This window comes from Trachurus trachurus (genome assembly GCF_905171665.1).
Source record: "Trachurus trachurus genome assembly, chromosome: 21".
Classification (NCBI taxonomy): Eukaryota; Metazoa; Chordata; class Actinopteri; order Carangiformes; family Carangidae; genus Trachurus; species Trachurus trachurus.
In genome coordinates this window covers 16,611,864-16,635,300 of record NC_139899.1, presented here as the reverse complement: position 1 = coordinate 16,635,300, position 23,437 = coordinate 16,611,864, and the positions used below count along the sequence as shown (strand labels likewise).

Sequence of the window (23,437 nt, the reverse complement as noted above, 5' to 3'; positions counted from 1 at the left end):
CCTCGGGTTACAGCAGAGCAGAGTGACGGAGAGACTCGTGTTTAGGCTGAAATACTTCATGTAAGTGATTGCTGACGGAAAATAGGACTATTTAGGACTTATATTAACAAAAACATTCCACTGATATCTGCTTTAAAATAAAGTACAACAAAGTTTTTGTTGATAAAGCCTATTTTAAACTGGGTCCACAGACCTTCAGATGAATCATTTTATCAAGCTTTGGTTGCATGGTGTAGCCTACTTAGTAGGTTGCGTGGTTGAATTCACTGTTGATTTGGGGCTTTTTATGCAATTGGTTGACAATAAGAAAATACCTCCAGACTTCTTTAAGGGTTGGTCCTGTATTTTTTTTTACCTGTCCTGTAAATATACATGATCCATTTTCTTACAAAAAAGAAAGAAGAAGAAAAGCTTCAACTTTAATTTCTGTATTTGATGATATAAGTAGGCTATTCTGTGCAAATATGTTGTATCATTACTTAAAAGCTAAATCCTGTTGACCTTACTATATGCTTTATCGCTAATGACAAATTTTTAAAATGAATAACGTAAAGATTAAATCCGTTTTTACATATTACCCCACATTTCTTTTGAAATGCAAATCTTGTACAGTAAGTACAGTAGGCTACAAACTTCTGCAGCTATAGGCTACTATGTATCCTTATTGACCCTCTAACATTGGCAAAACGTCCTGTAGGTACATTGCACTTTTTAAATAGAATGAACTGCAAAGTCATACTCTTTTTTGTACTTTTACAGTTTATGATACTTTTTTATGACACCTGTGATTGCATTCATTCGTTTCTTATTTATTTATTAATTGCGTGTCTAATGATGAATGAATCTTTCTCTTGCTCACATCTCTCTGTCATTGATTAAGTTAATAATATTAAATAAAATACCTTTTGTCAGCATTACAAGCTCAAGCTGTCGATTTAAATCAGTATAGCTGTACATTTTTTTTAACCACGGCTCAACGCCCTGTCTTTGTGAATGAACATCGCTGCTGTGTGTGTTCATGTGTAAATAAAGTTTCTATGAAATGACCTTCCACTGTCATCATCCGGGTCTCCTACATACTTCACACCGCGCATGCGCACTCTCCCACTGTGGTTCGACCTCTGCAGTCGGTAAGTGTGATGGCACTTTGAATGAGAAGGAAATCTGTGACAAATCCCTCTTCATCCTCTCTCCTTACTCCCCGTTGCAGCGCGAAAGTGAGGATATCGTGGAGAACGGGCGTGAATGTGCATATGCGTGTGTTTATTTCGTCCGTGGGTTGTTTTTTCATCTATTTGACCTTACTTCTCTTCTCCTGCTCCTCCTTTCCCTCCACAGAGAGACCCGGGCTTCAACCAGATTTCAACCAGAACCGGTTAAAGAACAACCCAAATTAGAAAATGTACGCCTGTGCAAAGTTCGTCTCCACGCCGGCACTGGTGAGTTAGAGTCCGTCCGTGTCTTGTCCGGTGCTGTGTGTGAGTGTGTCGGTAATGTCCCCGTTAAATCCGGCAGGGCCTCCGGATGAACTTGACTGCAGCTAGCTGGCAAGGGTATCTGCAGACTAGGCCGGCTAGGAGGCTAAAGCTAAAGCTCAGAGAGACACACAGACATTTAACACCGGTGGCTTTATAACTATGACTTGTGTGGACAGTGTGCATGTGTGTGTGTGTTGGCTTCACCAAACTGTGTGTGTATGTGTGTGTTACTGCTGGAGCTGCTGGCGGACATGTTCAATCATGGCTGTATGTGTAGCTAAGGTCATTATGAGCCTGTATTAGCTGCGTTTAGTGTCAGAGTCCAGCTGAAAAATCAAACACAACCCGGTGCACAAATGTTCATTCTGTGCATTTGGATATTGTCTGCTTTAAAACGTGTGTATCTGGAGCTGTTAAGTCGGTCTCCAAGGTCATATTTCATGTTTCTAGCAGCTCCAGCTGGCTAACTAGTTGGAAATACAAGAGGTTATGATTGAGAGTAAGTTCACTCTGCAGGATTTATGGTGGTTTTTACATAACTGCAGGTTCATAATAGTCATAATACTCGCCACAAGTGACTCTGATAGCCGATATTTATCATATTCACAAAGCCAACACTGTGCTGTGTTCTCTGTACTGAATGACAATGACACTAAAAGTGACACTCAAGGTGCCTTCCACCTGCTCGTGCGCTTGACAGTCAAAGCAACAATGTGCATTGTGCCTTTTTGATTTTATGTGTTTTGTGCAACTGAACTCATAATGTTTTTGTGTCGGTGCTGTTGCTGCAGGTCCGCGCTGGTTCCCGGGCTCTTTACAGACCCCTGTCTGCCTCTGTCCTGTCCAGGCCTGAGACCATGTCAGAGGTAAGAAGGAAATGCAGGCTCTCAGATGCAGCTGTCCTTGTAACATTCAAGTACTTGGTTGGATATTCATAACTAATCTGATGAGTTGATTTTGGTCTTTTACTCAAGGATGTCAGTGTGATTATGCCAAATTACTCAGACCCTAACAAGACAACTTGAAATTAGTTTGACCTACAACCAAAGGCCTCAAATGTTTAAAGTAGAAATGTTTTTCATAGCACAGTGTTCTCAATCTGAAATGAAGAAAAATGTCACACAATTTGCATGCTGGATGTTAAACATGACCATGGCTGAGTTTTTTGATACAAGACAAAGGGATCAAAGATTTCTTGTTAGCTGGAATTTAGTTTTCTTTTTACACTAAGACTGATTTTAGGACAGATGTCTTCCATTAATTTATTCTTCTGAGGTGAAGGTTTACAGTTTTTGACTTCTCTTCCTCCAGAGCAATGTTGCTGTGATGCCACAGAGCCCCCTCACCCAGCTCTCACTGAGGAGCATCCAGACCAGCGCCGTCAGCCGGGACATTGACACCGCTGCCAAGTTTATTGGTGCTGGAGCTGCCACAGTCGGAGTAGCTGGATCTGGTGCTGGAATTGGGACAGTCTTTGGCAGTCTCATCATCGGCTATGCTAGGTTTGTTTCAATTTTCCCACAATATACGAAAATATCCATAGAAGATTAAAATTGGCTTTGATTTATAGATTTCTGGTGTTTTTTGTTTGTTTTATGGATCCACTGACAGTTTGTTCTTCTTTACAGGAACCCATCTCTGAAGCAGCAGCTGTTCTCATATGCCATCCTGGGATTTGCCCTGTCTGAAGCTATGGGACTGTTCTGTTTGATGGTCGCTTTCCTTATCCTGTTTGCTATGTAAAAAAAAAAAGAGAAAAGATCTGCTGTCATATGACACTTTCATTACAGATGTGACTACATATTTTATTGTGGCTACCAAAATTGTTCCGTGTTGGTGTCATGGAAATGTACATTTTCAAGTCTTTCAGACACTGTCAAAATAAGCAAAACATGTATTGTACGAATGTAAGAAATTACGTGATTAAAATACATGTTTTTGACTATTTAACGATGGCAGTAACTTTTATGCCTGGAATATCATGTTAGCACAACACGTGGTCTGCTTTCATGAATGTCATCTTCTCTGAAGCAGCTTAGACTTGCCATGCATCAGCCTTGTTTTTCTCAGCATCACATGCAAAGCTTTTTGGGGTCCACCTTAATGAGTACTTGGTTCAGCTGAAGTTAAATAGTTATGTAATTAGGCAGCAAGTGAGTGCTTGCTTTTGTAAATGGCATTTAATAAATCTAGACAGTTAAGTTAAATAACGGGTTTTGACTTTTTTGAATGTCATGAATGAAAGTCCTTGCTTGGGTAGTTTCAAAAACTGACACTTAGACATTTAGGCTGATTGGACTGAACTTAGTTTCAACCTGAATTGGTTGAGTTGATCGATTTAAGATGTCAGTTCAAGGCATTTACTGTATCAAGCACAAAAAATCCTAACCTTTATGGTTCCAGTTTCTCTAAAGTATTTAATTTCTCCTTTTTCTATAGTGAAATTGAATAGCTGTAAGGTTAAAGATCTTAAGATGTTATCTTGTTTATTGGGAACTGATAATTGGCTTATTATATTTTCTTAGTTTGTACTTGATGATGAAAATGTGTGGTTTTGGCCCTGAACTTTACTTTTACGTCATTTCTGCACTTCCTGGAAGTTCTTGGATACTAATTTGAACTTGAAAGCAAACATTTATACACTTGTACACATTTAAATGGTAAATGCATGTTAGTCTTGTGGAACAAACCCTTATATTAAACACTTGTATCACTAACAGCTGCTTATAAATCACCCTGAACCAAGTAAGCTGATATTCAAAGTAAACACAGGTTAATGCAATGCAAATCTCCAAATAAAGCAGATATTCAGCAGCTTCATGCTACAACAACCAAATTATCAGTCAACATCTTTTGAAATTTACTGAATAAAATGAGGAACATTTTCCAGCAAAAATATTTTGTTATCTTTAACTGAATTTTATGAGTACATTTTTCCCCCTAATGATTAGGGGATATGATATACAATTGGTGACATGAGGAATAACCTGTCATAATGAAGACATGTTATTTATGCCCTTACTTTGTGGTTAATTGTCATAAAATTGTCAAAAAGTCTTATCAAAATGTTTAACCTTTATGAGTGAGATTAACATTGAAGCACAAAGAGTTAATGTTTCATTTCAATGTAGTTGAGTCTGTCAGCACAGGTGCAACAGAAAGTCTAATTTTGTTTTATTCAATCCCAGAGCGATTGATATGACATGTACCGTACGTATATATCAATCGCTCTGGTCAATCCCAGCTGTAAATTAAAAAAAAAAAAAAAAAAAAAAAAACCTGTAACAAGGGTCAGCCGTGACGACATCGCGGCGGGAGCGCGTGCTGTGACGTTTACGGAAAACCTGAAGCCAGCAAGCGGTTCTCGCGGTGTTTTGACAACAGACGTGGGATTTTGGAAGTCGAGGGTTGTGGCTGAGGGGTAAGTGACCACAGAAAGTGACAGCGACTCTTCACAAAGCTGCCGATAAACACTGAATTTCTTCCAACCAAGCGGGACTCGAGCTCCGGTACAATGAAACGTGCTGGAAATAAAAGCCGCTGACAGCTGCTCTGTTTACTCTGCTGTTTGGGTCCAAACATGGCGACGGGCTGTATGTTAACGCAGGGCTCAGGCTATTTCATGGAAGCGACTGGAACAGATGATCGCTCCTCTCTGTAATAATAATATTATTATTACAGGGGTTTTCGTGTGTTGTCTTTTAGTCATGTTAATGACACAGAAAACGTTACGACAGGTCCATTACGTCCTCCTCTGTCGCGTATTCGGACCAAAAAATAAACAACCCGAGAATTGAACCTCTTTTGTGGAGACACTGAGGTGTAAACAACCAAAGCAGCCGCCCTTCATCCCCAGGCTTTGTCCGTATTTCTCAGCACCTCGAGCCTCTCAGTGCAGCAGAAATTCTCCGTTAGTCACACATGGTCTGATATCAGCCCTGTGTATCTGATTAAATTAATTTTAACCTTTCCCCACGGCGTTTAGCTACCTGACATGCTGAAGAAGCCAAAACCTTATATGTGACACCACAACTTAACGCACATCTTTCTGATATACCGCTCTACTCTGTTTTTCCTCTTCTTGTCTTTCTTATTTTCAGGCTGATATAACAGGAACTCCTTAATATGAGTGATGATAAACCTTTTCAATGTACTGCTCCTGGGTGTGGACAGGTAAGTCATCTCTGTTATATCTGTGTATAGAGAGGCCTGTGGTTTGATTTAAACTTTGTTTAAGGTGCACGCTACCCCACAATGTTCACATCAAATCCCCAGCATCTGACATAACTATACATAGCATCTTTATTACACTGTGTACAGCATATAGACTACCTGGCACAAGGTTATCTGTCTGTGTGTAAAGTGTTATGGAAATTGCTGAATGGATTAAACAACTTTATTATAAAAAAATGCAACATGAAGGGTGTCCAGTGGCAAATTGTAAATGTGCATGCCACATATCTGCATATCGTTTTTCTCTGCCCTTGTTTTCTAACTAACATTAAAGGGGGGGCAGTTTGAATAGAAATAGTATAGGTGGACAGGAAGTTGATGTAAAAAAACAAAACAAAACAAACAAACATTAAAATCCTGAACCCAGTTGATTTTGCACTTGACAAACAAATTTGCAAGTGATCATATTACTACAGAGTAATCCTGTGGCTGTTGAGGCTCATGGAAGTGCAGTGGGCGCTCAGATACTGTAGTTGCTTGCAAGGTCATTCAACTTACAGAGTAGCCAGCTTTCAATATCCCAAAGTCCTAAGTCCAGCAGCCACCACTGAACCCTCCTTAAAAAGATAGGAAAGATATCTCTGAAATATAATGTATTTAATATGTCTACGTCAAAGGAATAAAATAAACAAAGATGGAGCATGAAACCCTTTTTTGTACCTGGATGTCATGTTTTTTTGTTCTGTGAAGTTGGATTTTTCAACATAGGAGTTGATCAGGATCGACTCACTTTTGAAGCCAGACAGAAGCTGCCAAGTGCAGTTTTTTACTCTCCAGTGTTGCCTTCATTTTCTAGCTGCTTGGTAGTAGTTCAACAGTTTTATTAAATTTTGTACAGCATTTTTTTCTTTATATCATTTTAAAACCTCTGTATTATCCAAGAATATGGTTTCATATTCATATATTATTAATTGTATCATTTCCTTGGGCAGGAAGCAATGAAAGCATGGAGAAGCTTAAATGTGTTGGTACAGATGTAATTTGTACCAACTATTTGTACCAGACGTAGTACTTTTTTTTTTCTCGTTGTTTGTTTGTACTCTCCATTGTTGCATATTGTCAATTACCCTGTATTGTACTGTTTTCTAACTGCCTGGTGCTAATTATCCACAACATGGACAATGAAGGTCCTAACTAACCAACTAAAACTGCACATCAGCACATCATCCCCAAAGCCCCAGAAAAAAAACAAAAAAACACGGAGGACATGACCTCTGTGCTGCCGACGATAACAACAGACCTGCAACTGAAATTCTGCATTCATGAAAATTAAAATGTTAATTTTGTTGAATCTGTTTTAGAGGAGTTATGACTCAATGTAATTAGAGGCTGCAGTTTATGGCGATGTGGTTTTGGATTTTGTTGAACTGGCAAAGAGTTTTCACCAATATATATATAACGACGTGTCTTTATTTCTGCTCTTTTACATTTCATTTTCATTTTTCAACCTCACCATAGAGATTTACAAATGAAGACCACTTGGCTGTCCACAAACACAAACATGAGATGACCCTGAAGTTCGGCCCAGCAAGGAATGACAGTGTCATTATTGCTGGTGAGTCCTTTTCTTTTTTTTACATTGATATGTCACTGATCGTGTAACAACAGTGTACTGACAGTCGTCCTCCGCTGCAGACCAAACCCCTACACCCACTCGCTTCCTGAAGAACTGCGAGGAGGTCGGGCTCTTCAATGAGCTTGCAAGTCCATTTGACCATGACTTCAAAAAAGCCGCTGAAGATGACATTAAAAAGGTTGTTGTCATGCAGCAGATTACGGTACACACGTTTGTTTTCTACCCTTCATATTTCCCAATTTTTGCTGTGTGTCAAAAGGCTGACCTGCTCCTCTGTGCCTCTCGCTCCTCTGTAGCTGCCACTGGATTTGTCACCCCTGGCGACGCCCATCATCCGCAACAACAAAATAGAGGAACCCACAGCAATGGAGGCACATCGAGACAGCCCTCTGCCTCACCCCGAGTCCACAACAAGCGATGACAAGGTAAGGACCTTCGCTGAGAGGCCTCTGGAAAAAGTTGAAGAATGTTATGTAGGATGTTCTTGTAATTTTGTGATCAGTAATTTATTCTGGAATTTGCAGATCCACTGGTATGACCGTTCATCTAATAAATGTTTGGACCTTTTGGTAATCTTTAATTTAAAGAGACCCCGAGGAGTTTGCTTTTGGTTATAAAAGAGTCTCATATTAATGTGGATGAATCTACGTTACCCACACATGTTAATGGGTCCATTTTCGATAAATATATCATTTTGTCTTTATAGTTATTTTGATATTATTATTTAGTGGTCGACTCGCCCAGCATTTCCTAGTTTCGGTTTCCCGGATGCTGCCCGCTGATCGCTAGTTGGCATCGTTTATGGTCGGATCTAGGAGGGTATCCAATCGTTGTCGAACCTCCTACTTTCATTCTTGATTAATGAAAACATTCTTGGCAAATGTTTTCGCTTTCGTCTGTCTTTCACCGTGCGCGCAGAGGCTCATGGGAAATGTAGTGGGAAAACACTTCAGAAACTCCTCGTAGTCCCTTTAACTTTAACCTGACTAAAGTAATCCTTGTGTCGTAAACACTGAAAAAACACAGTGCTTCTCAAAAGATTATTCACGAAAAAAACAATGGGCATTATTATTAGGTGGATTTGAACAACTGGTTCTGATTTTACTCCTCACATTTATTTACCTATTTGTTTTATTCCTAAAATATCAGCGTCATATAAAAGGAGCTAATTAAAACAATCTGGTTTTCATGAAACACTTCCTGCAGCTAAGGTGTTGTATGATGTTTCCAGGACTTATCTTTGCAGCCAGCCTCACTGCCAACATCCACTATAGTCCATCCTGCATCCCTCCAAGTTCCCAATGTACTTCTAGCAACCTCAGAGGCTAATGTTGTAATACAGCAAGCTCTCCCATCGCCAACATCTAGCTCTGTTATTACCCAAGTCCCATCCACTAATAGGCCTATAGTGTAAGTAACACAAAATGTCAATTTTTAAGAATCATAGTTTTTTTTTTTAAGTATCATTAATTCATCCTTTTTTAAAATAGTTTTTGTGCAGTTTTGTCTTGGTGAGCTCATATTTCATGAGGCATGTGCTTGTTTGTTTTCGATTCATTTGCACTCTGCAGGAATGTTTGTTTGTTTTTTTCTGCTGTAGACTTTATAAGGTCCCGTCTTCATCAGTGATGCTCAGATATTGACAAACAGCTTCACTTTAATCTCTGAGTAGTGGAAAAGAAAATAACAGGGTTTTCACATAATCATCACTGTCACAGGTGTTTTCATTCTTTGGCCTGACACCGATGATTTGGTTGAAAATCTGTTGTTTTTTTAAAGACAGCAAAACCAAAACCAAAGTCCATATATGGGCAGAACTGATGTAACCTACTGGATCTAATGTGGCAGTGAAACCAGGTCTATTATTCACTTTTAAGTCTTTGAGTTGGATTGTGTGTTTAGTTTGATTTCCTTTCCCATCAGTTGTTGCCTGAATATGACTTCATGTTAGTATGTTAGTAGCTGCTCTGCTGTTTGATTTGCTCTGTACGTTAATCACAAAGTTGTTTTTCCTCACTAGGCTTTCCTCTCTCTCCTCCCTCAGCCCGGTGTCTGGCACCTTCCCTGTGCTCTTACAGCTGCCTAACGGCCAGACCATGCCAGTCGCTATACCTGCGTCTATTACAAACTCAAGTGTACATATCCCAACTACAATCCCTGTGAGTGTGCCCTTGGTTAAATTATGTCATGACTGTGTCACAGTGTGTGTTTAAAACTGAATTTCCGTGCACTGTGAAATGTAAAACTATTTAATTGAAATGAATTAAGACTGCATGCCATGCACTAACCTGAACTTATGAAATCCACAGTGATGTCACTAACAAAAACAATTGTGACCAAACATTTACTAACCAAACATTACCACCAACTGTGCTGGAGCTCTTGGTCATATCACATGATCATCGGTGGATACAGAGTTCACCCATTGCAAATGTTTGTTATGTGTTGTTTTGTTCAGTGAGCACTTTAAGGACATTTAAGTTTGGGTTCCTTCTTGTCCTCGGACATCAGTAGTTGTTGAAATATTCACCTCGGTCTCCATTTAGTAGCGTTCATGAGCTTTCCATCGTATCACAGAGCTCCAGAACTACCTCTAGATCTTTTAGGGGTGAGACTGTTGTTGTTGACGGCTGTTTCCCAGGAACTATGAACAAACTAATGAACTAAAGCATTTGTTTTCTCCAGCCACGTAACTTTGGGTTATTATTGTGGTCCAGTGCGTAGACGAACAAAATCACTGGACTGTGTCGAATAACACGCTTTGCTGGGCACAAGTTTGCTTGTGAAACGCTGTCTTTGTGCGCCAAGGAGATTTAACGTAAAACACATCAATCACACCGGAATAAAATTACTGCTGTTTATTACTCACATTTTAAATTGGAAACTGTGCACAGGCAGTTGTTTACATCAGCAGAAACTGAAGTCCTTGTCAGATGACATTCAAATTAGACTTTGCACCGTGGCGGTGCTTTAAAACCATGTATCTCCTTTTTGCTCTACTTGGAGTATTTACAGCTTTGGCACCTCAGATTTGGCAGTCAATTCAAAGCAATTGAGGTTGAGTGAAATAATGGACTTAAGCGCACAACTGTGCATCACTGTGGCAAAGACATGGGAATTGGCTGAGGCACAGCAGGCGCCAGTCCAGGATACTTCACTATTTGTCCTTGTACAATTAGAATCAGCGCTCTTGATTCCTGGCAGAGCAGATAGATGATGCTGCTAATGCGTTTTGCAAACCAATTATAACTGCAACCCGTGACAGTGTCTCATATAGCAAAATTTGTTGCAAATAAAGGTCTTGTTGGTGTTTCTTTTCTTTTTCTTTTTTTTAACTCCCTCATGTGGAAGCTTGTCTTGTTCACTGCAGTCCTGATTGTCTGTGTGGAACACTGAGCAGCAGATGATTATCTCCTGATAGCGGCACAGCAGGGAAAAAACCTGTATCTTTCCAGTCTGTGGGGACTGGGAAAGCCGTTGACAAGCAAAGGAGGGCAAAAGTAAATGGAGAACATGAGCCACCAGTGGGCCTCCCTTTCACTCGATCATCCCACCCCCCACCCCCCCTCTTATTTCTTCCCGTCTCCAGCTCTCCCCACCTCCCTCTGTCTCATTGTCAGCGGCTGTGAGCGGAGGCCTGGCGCTGCCCTTCCGCCTCGCGTCTCTCCATCCTCCCTTCAGCTTCCCTGTCCATATGCTCTCACGCAGGCAGGCAGAGGTTCATTAGCGTGCACACTGCATCTCCATGTGGCGCTGCCTCCACAAAATAACAGGCCATCCAACCTAATGAGGCTGAGATATGAGGAAACTCTGAGAGCCTGCCGCGACTGCGTGTGTGTTTGTGTTGTGGGGCAGCGCCGCCTGCCTTTTTACTGCCGAAGACTAATTTTCTCCGTGCTGATCTGTGTCTCTGCTGTCAGCTTGTCAGACCTGTCACCGTAGTGCCTAACGTCCCCGGGATCCCAGGACCTCCCTCGCCACAGCCACAGGCACAGGCACAGCCCGCCCAATCAGAAGCAAAACTGGTATTTATTATCTCTTCTTTTACATCAATTGTAATATCCATGTTGCATCTGTTATTTCCTGTCTCAACGACATAATGACAACCAGAGTAATGAGACAGTTTGATGCGGAGGAAACAGTTGCTATCCTTGACCTGAGGGGGGCGCTATAGTAAACCTGGGTGAGCGCCATCCAAATATTTGAATCCCCCCCACCATTATAAAAGGACTCCCACTGGGAATCAATGGACAGAAAATGAAGTGGTAACTAGTTACAACAAAAAACATAAATATAGAGTATTAAAACATAACCAGTGGTTTTTCCAATCTTTCCCTGTTAAAAGGGTTTTCCATGGAGTTTTTCCTCAGTCGATGTGAGGGTGTAAGGGCACAGGATGTTGTTATGATGCCATGTAAAGCCCTTTGACACAAACCGTTTGTAAAAACGGGCTGTACAAATAAAATAAACTTGCCTTGCTTTGCCTAAAAGCAGCTGTAAGAATAGCTGCTCTTTGTGGAACATGATGATGAAGTGAATATCCCTGGGCTTTACTTAACAGTCAGACAGAACAGGACATGTCAAGGCGTCATCACAGATACATGGCATTGGATAAAAAGCTGAATGGAACAATTGAGAAAATAATCACAGATGATCAAATCGGTGATATGAAACAACCCAGCTATTAAAAGGAAGGCAAACAGAAATACTCCAGCTGTTTCTCCGTTGGGAGAGGATGGTCATTTGGTCACAGCGGTCTGGTAACCGAGTCCTCGTATGTGAAAGTGATAGTTGAAGGGCAGGGATATGAAGTGTTGTGAGGGAGATCAGTGGCAATGTGATGAAGCACGGATCACAGAACCTGTAAGTGTTCGCAGCATGCTCCGCCTGTGGAAATTAACAGATAAACTATGGAGAGGTGTGAGTGTGTGTGTGTGTGTGTGTGTGTGTGTGTGTGTGTGTGTGTGTGTGTGTGTGTGTGTTGGGAGGGAAGGATTGATCCTGACTGGCGAGCAGGAGCAGGAGGAGGGTTGGGGTAGGGGTTGTCGGGGATCATGGGGTACGGAGATGACAAACGCAGAGACAGCGTTGTGCTCAGCACGCCGTCGTCGGGGCCAACCGGAGGGGGGCTACCAGCGAAAGCCAGCTGGGGGCATCCTGGCACACGCTCAGCGAGGCACATTAAGTCGGCCTCACCCTGCATGGAACCTTTTGTTCAGCAGAATCCAGCCTGACCTGCACACACACACACACACACCTCCTCCACCCCCTCTCTTACCGCCGGCGCCTCCCACCGCACTCGGCTCATCAGCAAACACCTAATGAGCCCGCGTCAAGAAAACAGACCCCCGCTCAACCTGCCTGCTCCCCGCCCCCACCTGGCTCTCAGGGGGCGTGGAGACGGCACTTTACAAGGACTGATGATGCTGCAAAGACCACAATAATGATAATTAACTTGCTGAATTTAGAAGATTATGCTGTTAATTAGTTGCAAAATAAAGATAAGTAATATAGTAGCAGATGGTTGAATAACACCCATGAGATGGAGGGTTATTACACTGATGAGGTTTCCATGGCAGAGATGAAATATGAATCTGACTGGCTTTTCCCTCTTTCTATGGGCCATTCCAAGAGAATAATATCTTGTTTCTGCCAGAAGAGCTTCTGGAAGGGTATTACACGATAAACTAATTTGGTAGATAGATTGCTCTGGCAAAGGTAGTTGTTAGAATAATGTGGTCCTCTGTTTTCTCATGTAAATGTATTCGCTCTCACTTTGTTATTCTTCGAAAGGCTCATTCACTTTCACCTTGTTTGCTGAGTGTTTGATGCTGGAGGAATTGGCCTGTGAATCATGGGCACCAATCTGTGGAGAGCCCGTTTCTGTTAATGGGGCTCTGTTTGCATGTGTCCCATGTAGTCGATACTCTAAAGTACATTTTTTTTGTGAGCGCTCCGGTAACATGTTGTGCTCCACCCTGTGTATCCAGACGAGTGCGTTTCATGCTTGAATTGGTTCATTTTTTTTCGTCTTTTTCTCATCGCAAGGTTATTTTGATTCTAGTTTTTAACTATCTTTACTATTACAGGATTATTTTTAAGCTTTTTCACTTATTTGATCTCATTTTTTCACCAAACATACCAAAATTAACAATTTATTTATGTCATGATTACATGTTCTCTGCTGCTCTAAACTCAGTAGCTTCATTGAAGCAAGATGTTACAGTCTGTTCATTTTGCGGAACTTTTCTCTTTACTCACTTAAAGCGCCGCACATTATTGTAAGCAAATGCTCAAATGCAGCTATCAAGAGACACTTAATATGTTTTTGACTGAGCGTTTTGGATTTAATATAATCCCACACTGCTCTGATTTGTATTCAGTGGTGCTGGTCCACAGTCTGAAATGTTATAGAGTACTGAATGTGTAAGAGGGAAGTCTGAGTTGTCCTGTTCCACTGAACATGGTTGTATAAAGTAACAGACGGTGAAAATAAACCTTGACATGTTTTAAATGACAGTAGAAATCCTCTCCCTGCAACACGTCCTCTATCTGTTCTCCACATTTACTTGTATATCTCCTTCCTCTCATGGGTTATGACTGTTCCCTTTGTGCTGAATCCTCTTCACAGAAACTGAAAGCCACATTAAGCCAGCAGCTTCCTCAGGTAACTAACGGAGATGGCGGTGAAGTTCAGAGCAGCGCCGTCACCCACACTGCTGCTCCCGCCTCTCCCGCCCCGACCACCACCCCGATCCCGACCCCGACTCCAGCCCCGACCGCAGTCCTAACGCCCGCTCCGGCTCCTCACCTGCCCACAGCGGAGGAACCTTCTGCCCACTCCCTCCAGCAGCCGGCCACCTCCACCACAGAGACACCTGTGAGTTTTCACAACTACACTGTATGGAGATGAGTTTTCCCTCATGTCTGTGTATGCATGTGTGTGTACTTAAAGGACAATTCCAGGCAAATTCAGCCTGAGGCTACAGTTTCCTAATATTTTAGGTCTAAAAGAATGAATGTGTAGGTTTTCTTTTTCATTGCTCCTGTTATGCAGTGGCTCTGTCTGTCCCCACATCGCCACAGCAGCGTATAATGGGAGCGGACGGATCTTTTACATCCCACAAAACCAAACATTTTTTCACATACAACGTCAGATGGCCATTCAAACATGCACCGAGGGGTTTCTTTACTTCAAGAAAGCCGACATGTTTGTAAACAGAGCTGTAATACAAAGTGTCGCGCGATCTCGTGAAGTCTCCCACGAGAGTCAAGATGACGGCTCAATTTGTTTACAGGTAGTCTGGTAGCAATTAAAAAGAAAATTCTTTTAGACCTAAAATATTAGGAAACTATAGCCCCGGATTGAATTTGCCTGGAATTGTCCTTTAACGTGATGAGGAGCAGTAGTGTTAGTATTTAGTTTGTGTAACCACACTGGTCCTGTTGCTGCTGCACAGTGATGTCATCAGTGCATTACAGATGTGGTGGTGATTTCACCGTGATTGTTGTTGTTCTGTATCATTATTCCTGTTATTGCACAGGCTTCCCCGGTGCCTCCTGCACCAAACCCTCCGAGCACAGGGGGTCGGCGGCGCAGAACCACAAGTGAAGACCCCGACGAGAAGCGCCGCAAGTTCCTGGAGCGTAACAGGGCTGCGGCTTCTCGCTGCAGGCAGAAGAGGAAAGTGTGGGTCCAGTCTCTGGAGAAGAAGGCCGAGGACCTGAACTCCATGAACGGCTCGCTACAGGTGCGCTTTACCTCTGACCCTCACTTGCTGCATGTCAGTTTGTGTACAGTACATATGCACGGCCCCCGTCTGTTTATCGCTGTCTGCTGCCAGCATAAGCGCCTGTACGCAGACTTTTCCCTTCGGCGGTGATGAAGTCATTAAAGCCGATTAAGAAGAGCTGTCATGTGACAGCAGCAGTGTGTGAGCCCTTTACATCGATATGTCCCTGTCAATAAAGATGTATCCTCCAGATGTCAGCTGCACACAAGCGTGTCTTCGCTTCTGTCTCAGCAGTTTACTGAATGGCCTCAAAAATCTCCTAGGGAAAGGTGTCTTTTTGAACCTTCATTTCGCTGGAAGCAATTAGGATCTGATGCTGACAAGTTCGAAACAGTTCATGTATCTGCTGTCTCTGTTGATAAGTGTGAGCCGGGGGTGCAGCACATCGGTGTTCCAGACAATTAAATGAGATGTGGTGTTTATTTGCTCACTGTCTTATTTTTCCATGAAAGCAGAGTAAGACGTGGAAGGTGGAGGAGGGAACAGGCAGCAGTGATAAAGAAATGGGTTCACGTCTTTTAATATGTGGTTCACAAAACAAGTTATCACCACTTGTCATGGGTGCACTAGCTGAGAATTTCCATAAATATAGGTAGATGAAAGGAGAAGAAGAGGTGAGTGAATGGGGTTATAAACAGTAAGAGCATTGCTGTTAACTACAAAGAAGGGAACAACATGTGGCAGAGAATAAAAGGGCGTTTTATATGAAGGCATTAATCAGCGGTGCAGTTTTTGTAAAAACCCCCATGCTGACATGGCCCAGCTGATCAGTGAAACTGCCTCTAATGATGCACAATTATTTTAACATCATCCTTAACTGGCTTTTTAATGAGGTGTCAGACCAGGCAGCTCACAGGGCTCCCAGCATTACCCAAGGCCCATTTGCTCAATTTTGATTTAATTCACAAACTTAGAAACAAGTTTATCTCTCAGAAGTCCATCTTCGTCAGTGTTTACATGTCTTTTATGAAGTGGTTTGATGATACTGTAGCTGGAGTGACAGGGCTACTGTGTGTATATACAGTATATCTATGTGTATGTCTTCATACATATTCCCTTAAGTGAGCTGGAGGAAGAGCGGGAAGGAAAAGCTGTGTTTCTATTGGCTGTACTGTAAATGGCAGCAGTCATGGTGGAAGCACAGTGAATATGGTGCTGGCTACATGTGATACATACACTCTTTCCAGCTGTGTTTAAATCTGTCTCACAATAACTCAGCCCTGCCAACACCAGCAAGACTAAACAGATGGAATCAAATAAATTGGCTGCTTTTAGACTAATAGATTAAGCTACCCATAGTCCTTTAAAGGAGAAGGGAAGGAGCTTAAATCTGCCATTGGGTGTTCTGCGGGCCCCGGGCCGCTCTAAATCCAGTTAAAGTCACCTTCAGCGTAATGTGGCTCTCTTTTACGACATGCAGAAATCCTCAGTTCCCCTGAGAGCCGTAACGACACGAGAGTGTAAATCTCAGCAGCATCTACAAAGTTGCAGTGACAATCTGAGCGGCTCACCTCTGACAAATGTGCTGGCCGGTAGCCAGCGAAGGGCCATAATTATTGTGTAGGAAAAACATAAATGAAGAAGTACATCATACTTTATTCTGAATTCATTCACTGTGCCGTTACCGTTCCCCGTATTTGTTTTTCTTGTTGGACAAAATATGAATGTATCTGCACATTGATGCTGTGGTCATGTGTGCTCACTGTCCACAGGAGGCCATGGAAATTTGACCCTGGGATCCCATTCATAATTGGCATTAGATATAAAACACAGCTATTCATACAGGGAACCAAGCCTCACACACTGTGGCTTAGGAGGAAGAGTCGGTCTGTGTGATGGTTCAGTCCCCGGCTCTTCCTGTCCACATGTGGGCAAGATACTGAACCCAGAATTGTGTGTATGCTAGAAAAAGCTGTGTGCATAGGAATGAATTGTATGCATGTGTGTGAATAGTGTAAAGCACATGGATGGATGGATAACATGGATGTTATGACTAGAAAAGCAATATATAAATACAGTCATTTACACACAGGCTGTGATTTTGTTTATATGCTATATTGAGCATTTACTGTGCAGAGTCTTAATCATTTTGAGTTCAGACAAGAACTTTTTTTTTTTTAATCAGTCCAGTGGACACATTAACTTACACTTTGCTTTTTGGAGATATGTAAGAATTAGTTTAAATGTAGCCAAAAAACTAACAAGAACAAAAGTCACATTTCAGATGGGGTTGAATTAGTGTCATCATTACAAAGTTTGTCCACCAGAGAGCACTGACACATTTGTTGTTAAAGTTTCCACTCCAGTACACACACAGCTCATCACAGCTCTTTAAAAACATACACTGTATATGTACTTTATGAGTTGATGTTAAAAATAACAGTATTGCCTAAAACATTATTAGATTTTTATAATTCCGACATAACAGTATCGCTCTAAATTAAAGTGCTTCAATCAAAAGGTTAATACCTTATGAATATGTAGCGAAAGGTTCTGAATGTTTTAATTATCACATCATATCATGCAGCTGGACTCTGACCTCGGTGTAATGTGGGAAATACATGTAGGAAAAGTTGATCCCAGTGCACACGCTGTCTGTCTTCATTTTTATTCGTATGATCCAGGGAGACAATTTTATTGAGAGCTGTTGTGTGTCTCCTCTCTCCCAAAGAATGAAGTCACCCTGCTGAGAAACGAAGTGGCTCAGCTGAAGCAGCTTCTTCTGGCTCATAAAGATTGCCCTGTAACCGCCATGCAGAAGAAATCTGGCTATCACAGTGAGTAATGCTCCATTATTCTCAGCCCGAGGCTTCCAGTGAAACGCTTCTAAAATGAGCTCCAGATAACCACAAGAAGGACACGTCTTACTCATGGCCCAATGGAAAGAGCTATTGACATATTAAATCTCCTTTTTTTTTTTGAAAAAAAAAAAAAAAACTTTGCAGAAGTTGAGATATTTATGGACAATGTGGTTTGAGACAGATTCTTGAGGCCACAGGTGGTCACCACAACAACGCAATAGTTTTCCTTCATTTGACACCAGTATAAACATTTGTCAGATGGGACTTAATATCCACTGTGAATGAATATGAAAGCAAAACTCACACAAGGTAGCTGAAATGTACATTTTGCTCAAAAGGAGGATCTTTATTTAAAAAAAAAAACATGTACATGAATATTGTGCCATTAACAGGCTCTTCATTTAAATTTCCTGTTGTCAGCCGGCACCGTGCGGTCTCATTTAGAGTTATATCACCTATATTTCTCTGTTTCCCGTGGCTGTGGGTCTGTCATTCTGATTTCCTGGTCATAATTCACCCCCCACACTCGAGCCAGTATGCAACGAGAGCGAGTGCGTTCTGAGCCACTTCTCCTCCGTGCTCTCACCACCAACACTGACTTCTATTGACAATGATTGCCTCTGAAATGAGTCCATTAAAGCAGCAAGCTTGACAAGACTGCAGAGCGCACTCTCGTTTTGGGATGTCCACCAAGCTGGACTGTTCATGATGCATCCCTTACTGCTAACCATCCCACTGACACACGTCATGCGCATTATGGGACTGATGGTGTACAGGCTAGAGTGGGCTGTCAGAGCCAAGTCTCATTTAGTGTCGTCTGGATTGTTTGTTGGTTTTTTATCGGGATCCACAGATGAATTGGGTCATCTTTCTCATGTGTTTGCCGAGGGCGTCTGTCCTGTGTTTGCAGACCTGTTTGAGAGATGACATTTGGAGCGCTTTTTGTGCAGTTTTTTGGGAGAGAAAAAAACATAACCACATGCACATAGCTCAGGTCATCAGTTTGGTTCCTGATGACGACCAAGAAGCAAAGGCAGAGGGAAAATAAAAGTCTGGTTGAAAGAATGAAACGAACCAGACGTCCCCCCATGGCCTTATCAGAAGAGAGAGAAGAGAAGAGCTCAACCCCCCCCCCCCCCCCCCCCCCCCCCCCATGAACACCACCTATCATTCACAATTGATTTTAAACAGGGTGCTGTTTAACACTATTGATGAGGCTGAAGTGGATATTTTTACAATAACTGCATCACAGTTTAACTGTTTGGATTAGTTTGGGCATTTTTGTAATAACGACACTCGTGATCCGACTGATTCAACATCGGCATCAATATATATTTCTTAATTATATTTTCAAATTTTTCATATTACTCAAACTACTCCACCATCTTTGCACTTACCCCCCCTCTCGGTTGTGGAAGCCCCCCCTGGAATACAAGTGCCCCTGGTTGGGAATCACTGAAATAATCGATCTCACTAATTAGTAAAACACATTATTTAATTCTGACTGATCCATGGCTCCCGCTCATGTTAAGGCCTCATGAAGCTCTCAGTTTTTCAGAGAGTTACACATCCCATAAGGCTTTTGCTGCCCCCCCAGACCCAGTAATACCCTTCATCGTCCTGACCAGGCGTAACTGTGGCAGGTGGGAGGAAATTACCCAGACTGCCCCGCAAACAAGCCAGGACATGCTTTCAGTTGGCACACCGAGCCGTCCATCTGCTTAGAGCGAAGCCCACTTCAGAAACCGAGAGAGCAGAAAGAAGCTCGGGCTGCCCGGGGAACCAGAATTTCTGAGTATTATTATACATCAGCCAGCCAGCCCTTAATGTCGTTAGGAGTAATAATGCTCACTTGAACATGGAACAAAACCACAACGCTGATTTATTCTGAGGTTGACCTTCTGCATAATAAAACAGCAAGGGAGTTTATAGCGCTTTGACATTCACTTGCTCTAAATCACACGGTCAAAGTCCAGTCAAGAGGCCAGATGAAGCTGCTAATGCAAAGACATTTGTATTGCGTTTTAATTGCTCCTTCTTGCTATGGAATCTGTATTTTACAATCTCAAAAACGAGTCTCAGTCATTAATTACAAAGTGCCATAACAAGTGACTTCATATCATTAGCAATATTAATTATCATTGTGCTCCTTATTCCTTTATGAAACAGAGCATGAGAGTAGAGTCTCTTTTTTTTTCTTTCCATCCGGATCCAATTAATTCAATGCAACTGCCTAACAGCTGGTGGCATTTCAACTCCAAGTCTTCCCTACTCTCCAGTGTGAGCATCATTAAAATCAGGTGCTGTAATCATCTGTCGCTGCAGTAGTTGGCAAGGTAACAAAAAACAAATGAGAATGCAGTTAGGGATGGGAAACAGTGCCACATGCCCCAGAATGTAATACACCCTTATGATGTGGGTTTAAATTGACATTGGAGCTTTAATTAAAGGAAGGGGTGCAGAAGTAGCATTATGGGGATTAATGAAATGGTTTGCATACACCACATGCAAATAGCTCTTTTACATCTGGTTAGGCCTACATGACAACAATTTCCGGAGCCTTTCTGGATCGTATCAGGTAAATGCTGTTAATTAAAACGGAGCGAAACAGCAGTGTAAGAAAATGAAGACATTATCGTGATAAACGGTCATTCTCTGTCCCCGTCTTCAGTCTCCGACAAAGACGAAAGCTGCGAGGAGATGTCCGTCCCCAGCAGCCCCCAGAACGAGGCCATCCAGCACAGCTCCGTCAGCACCTCCAACGGGGTCAGCTCCTCCTCCACGACCCCGGCCGTCTCCGCCCCGTCCATCGCCGCCGCCGCCGCTGCGGCCACGGCCACCATCACCATCACGTCGAACCAGAGCACAGAGGAGAGCCAGTCGAGGCCGGGCACCGCCCAGTCTCAGCCTTCAGGGAGTTGATCGTCCCAAACTCTGCCCCGAGTGTCAGCACTGGAGCTCCGTTGCCTCTTGTATCTCTGTGACAAACAGAGGAAAAGCGAGTCTCTCTCAGCTTCAGTTTGGACTTTACTGTTTTTAATTTATTCTAAATTGATTAGTTTTATGTTTGTTGGTCCATTTTGTCCTCCATAGGCAATGCTTTTTGAAAATGCAATGTTTTCTCTGGAACTGACGAAGACGAAAGAACAGGCACTTTAGGTGTAAGATGTAAAACACGTGGTTCTCAAATGTTTTTGTATTTGTCTGATTCCTTTATTAATCTTATATTTTTTTTTATTTGAAAGCGATCTGCCTTTACGGTTGATCAGTGAATTGTTAGAGACCTTACCAAAGTGTGTCGAGGCTCATTCATGATTTGTTTGTTTTCATGACTTTTATAAGCACTATCTTTATGACATAGTTGCATAAAGTGCAGTCACTTTCTTTTGTTAAAGTTTTTTTTTTTTTTTCCATTTTGCACATTTTTGAGAGATGACGGGTTTACCTTTTTGGAGTTTGACAGTCCACACACATTAACGTACTGGCAGCTTTTTAGAAGTAGATTTGAATACTGTCACATTACACAAATGTAAATGCCAGAATCAGATTTTTAAATTTGACAAGGTTTCTGTTGAGTGAGATCAGCTGTAGTCACATTGTGCAGTTAGGATGTCTGAGCTCACCTCTGCTTGTAAAATAGTCTTAACGGGGTGGGCGGCTTAGAGACGTTTGTTATTTCATTGACATTCCATCTGTAGTCGGATTGTTCCTGAAGCAGTGATTGTAGGATTGCAGTACCTTTTCCATTACTCAATCATGGTGATGTTGACTTCATTCAGTGCCATTAATGTTTTGTATAAATTACTTCTGTACCTTTTTAATGCAGATTAGCTTCAGTTGATTGCCGTTCTCTCATATTAAGGGTCTCAAGAACATACCTGCTCAGTGCAGGTGATGTATTGCTTTTATATACTGTCTTTGCTTTACAAGTGACTGTCTCTGGCTCTAGTGTCTAATGCAGAACACTTAAGGACATGATGCTGTTTTCATGATTGCAATTCTTGATGACGTTTTTAGACAACATTGTAAATAACCATCAATGATACATTGTACGTGATCTTCCAAGGTGTTATGTACTCAGTTTATTTTTTCTTTTATATATAGGATAGTCTGAATTCAGTAGCTGAGCTGTGGATCACAGCAGTCAAAAAACTGACCTTTAAAATCTTCCAATCATTAGGATAGGCCTCTCCCTGACTCGATAATGTTGTCATGTAAAACTACAGCATTCAGATGTGAACTGGAATCACATCATGTATATTAGAGTAACACTACTACTGCTTTGTAAGAATTGTGAGCATTTCATCATTGAAATAATCGTAGGAAACATATCACACCATGAAGTCAATTTCCCTTGCTCTTAGTCTGTACCAGCTTACTACTGTGTAGTTTTAAGAGAAGCTAACACAATGTTTTCTGAAAGTATGATTTATTTATTTATTTATTTATTTTTTACTGTTATGTGCTATCTGCATGAGATAATAATTCTCTACGAGAATTTTAATTGTTTGTTCAATAATGTCTCAGTCAGATAAATATCATTAAACAAGTTCTCTCAACTTGAGTTGTGGCTCTAAGCTTATGGAAACTTTGGTTATTTGTTTTACCTTGGCTTAAAAAAGGGGTGTGATACTGTGTTCAAAGTGTACTTGTAACTTGTGAAAGTTCTGTATAAAATTTGAATTGATAAGTTGTTGTAATAAATCTTTTAATATCTCTTTAAAATCCAGCTCTGTGTTCATTTGATTCACCGAGTTCATGTTTATTAAATACCCATTAAATAAAATGTAATTTTCTAAGTGTCTTCAACAATGTGATGATAACGTCAGTAATGCATGATGGCATTATCTTCACCACATCCAATCAGAGCAGTTTCATTGTCATTTACTCATGAAACAGAACAGATGAGGTGAAGAGTCAGAATTAAAACCAGCAACAGATCGAACATGTTGCTGGTGAGGAAGAAATATTTCTTGTGGTGTATTCTGCCACCTTGTGGAAAATCTAGAGACATCTGATGAGATATACAGTATGTCAGCACAGCCAGACCACGGTAGATAGTTACTGTAATAACATTTATTTGTTCTTCATAATAATATGAAACATCGTAAAAAAAAATACTTTACATACTTTACAACAGCTTGGTGAACTTTTCCCATCATGGACAATCTCCACAGCGTCCCCTGGGCTCGAATCAGTGGAGTTGTGAGGCCCTTGGCAAACAAGGCACCTGACCTTTGTTATGGTGTATCTCATTCTTTGACTAATTGTGAATTTCAGTAGTGGCACTGTAGGAATAAGACATTCATGTACTTTTTGTATTGTTGGATATATTAGTAGACAATAAAATATTTGGTAATACTGCATCAGTGCATCTACTTTATAAGATTGTTCATATGGTCATAATCAAAGTTTATTCAGGAGAGGCTCATACATGCAAAAATATGACTGGTTGTTTAATCAAGTTTCTAATTAACCATACAAAACAAGCTTTTATTGTTTATTGTCTACTGGGCTAATGTGCAGCACACACAGATGCAGTAGCCTACAACACCT

The 23,437-nt window shown here is 41.5% G+C and overlaps 2 protein-coding genes across 7 annotated transcripts; both read left to right on the top strand.

Annotated features, from left to right (window-relative positions):
* The first annotated feature begins 1,071 nt into the window (after positions 1 to 1,071).
* Positions 1,072 to 3,428, top strand: atp5mc3a (ATP synthase membrane subunit c locus 3a). 2 transcript variants are annotated; one of them, XM_083996241.1, is made up of 5 exons: positions 1,072 to 1,130; positions 1,339 to 1,439; positions 2,270 to 2,344; positions 2,790 to 2,980; positions 3,107 to 3,428. In XM_083996241.1, exons 2-5 carry the CDS (start codon positions 1,401 to 1,403, stop codon positions 3,219 to 3,221), a joined length of 420 nt encoding a protein of 139 aa, XP_083852367.1. In that variant the 5' UTR covers positions 1,072 to 1,130; positions 1,339 to 1,400; the 3' UTR covers positions 3,222 to 3,428. The 2 variants fall into 2 exon arrangements, with proteins under 2 accessions (XP_083852367.1, XP_083852368.1); XM_083996242.1 differs by having other exon boundaries at positions 1,094 to 1,217.
* Positions 3,429 to 4,884: 1,456 nt separating this feature from the next.
* Positions 4,885 to 22,502, top strand: atf2 (activating transcription factor 2; the record flags this gene model as incomplete). Of its 5 annotated transcripts, none has more annotated exons than XM_083997133.1 (7): positions 7,584 to 7,712; positions 9,332 to 9,446; positions 11,208 to 11,312; positions 13,919 to 14,167; positions 14,832 to 15,038; positions 17,752 to 17,857; positions 20,553 to 22,502. In XM_083997133.1, exons 1-7 carry the CDS (start codon positions 7,705 to 7,707, stop codon positions 20,801 to 20,803), a joined length of 1,041 nt encoding a protein of 346 aa, XP_083853259.1. In that variant the 5' UTR covers positions 7,584 to 7,704. The 5 variants fall into 5 exon arrangements, 3 of the variants coding, with proteins under 3 accessions (XP_083853260.1, XP_083853259.1, XP_083853258.1); XM_083997132.1 differs by having other exon boundaries at positions 7,618 to 7,712; positions 9,308 to 9,446; XR_014596321.1 differs by lacking the exons at positions 13,919 to 14,167; positions 14,832 to 15,038; positions 17,752 to 17,857; positions 20,553 to 22,502 and adding exons at positions 4,885 to 5,651; positions 7,170 to 7,266; positions 7,347 to 7,489.
* Between the last annotated feature and the right edge of the window lie 935 nt (positions 22,503 to 23,437).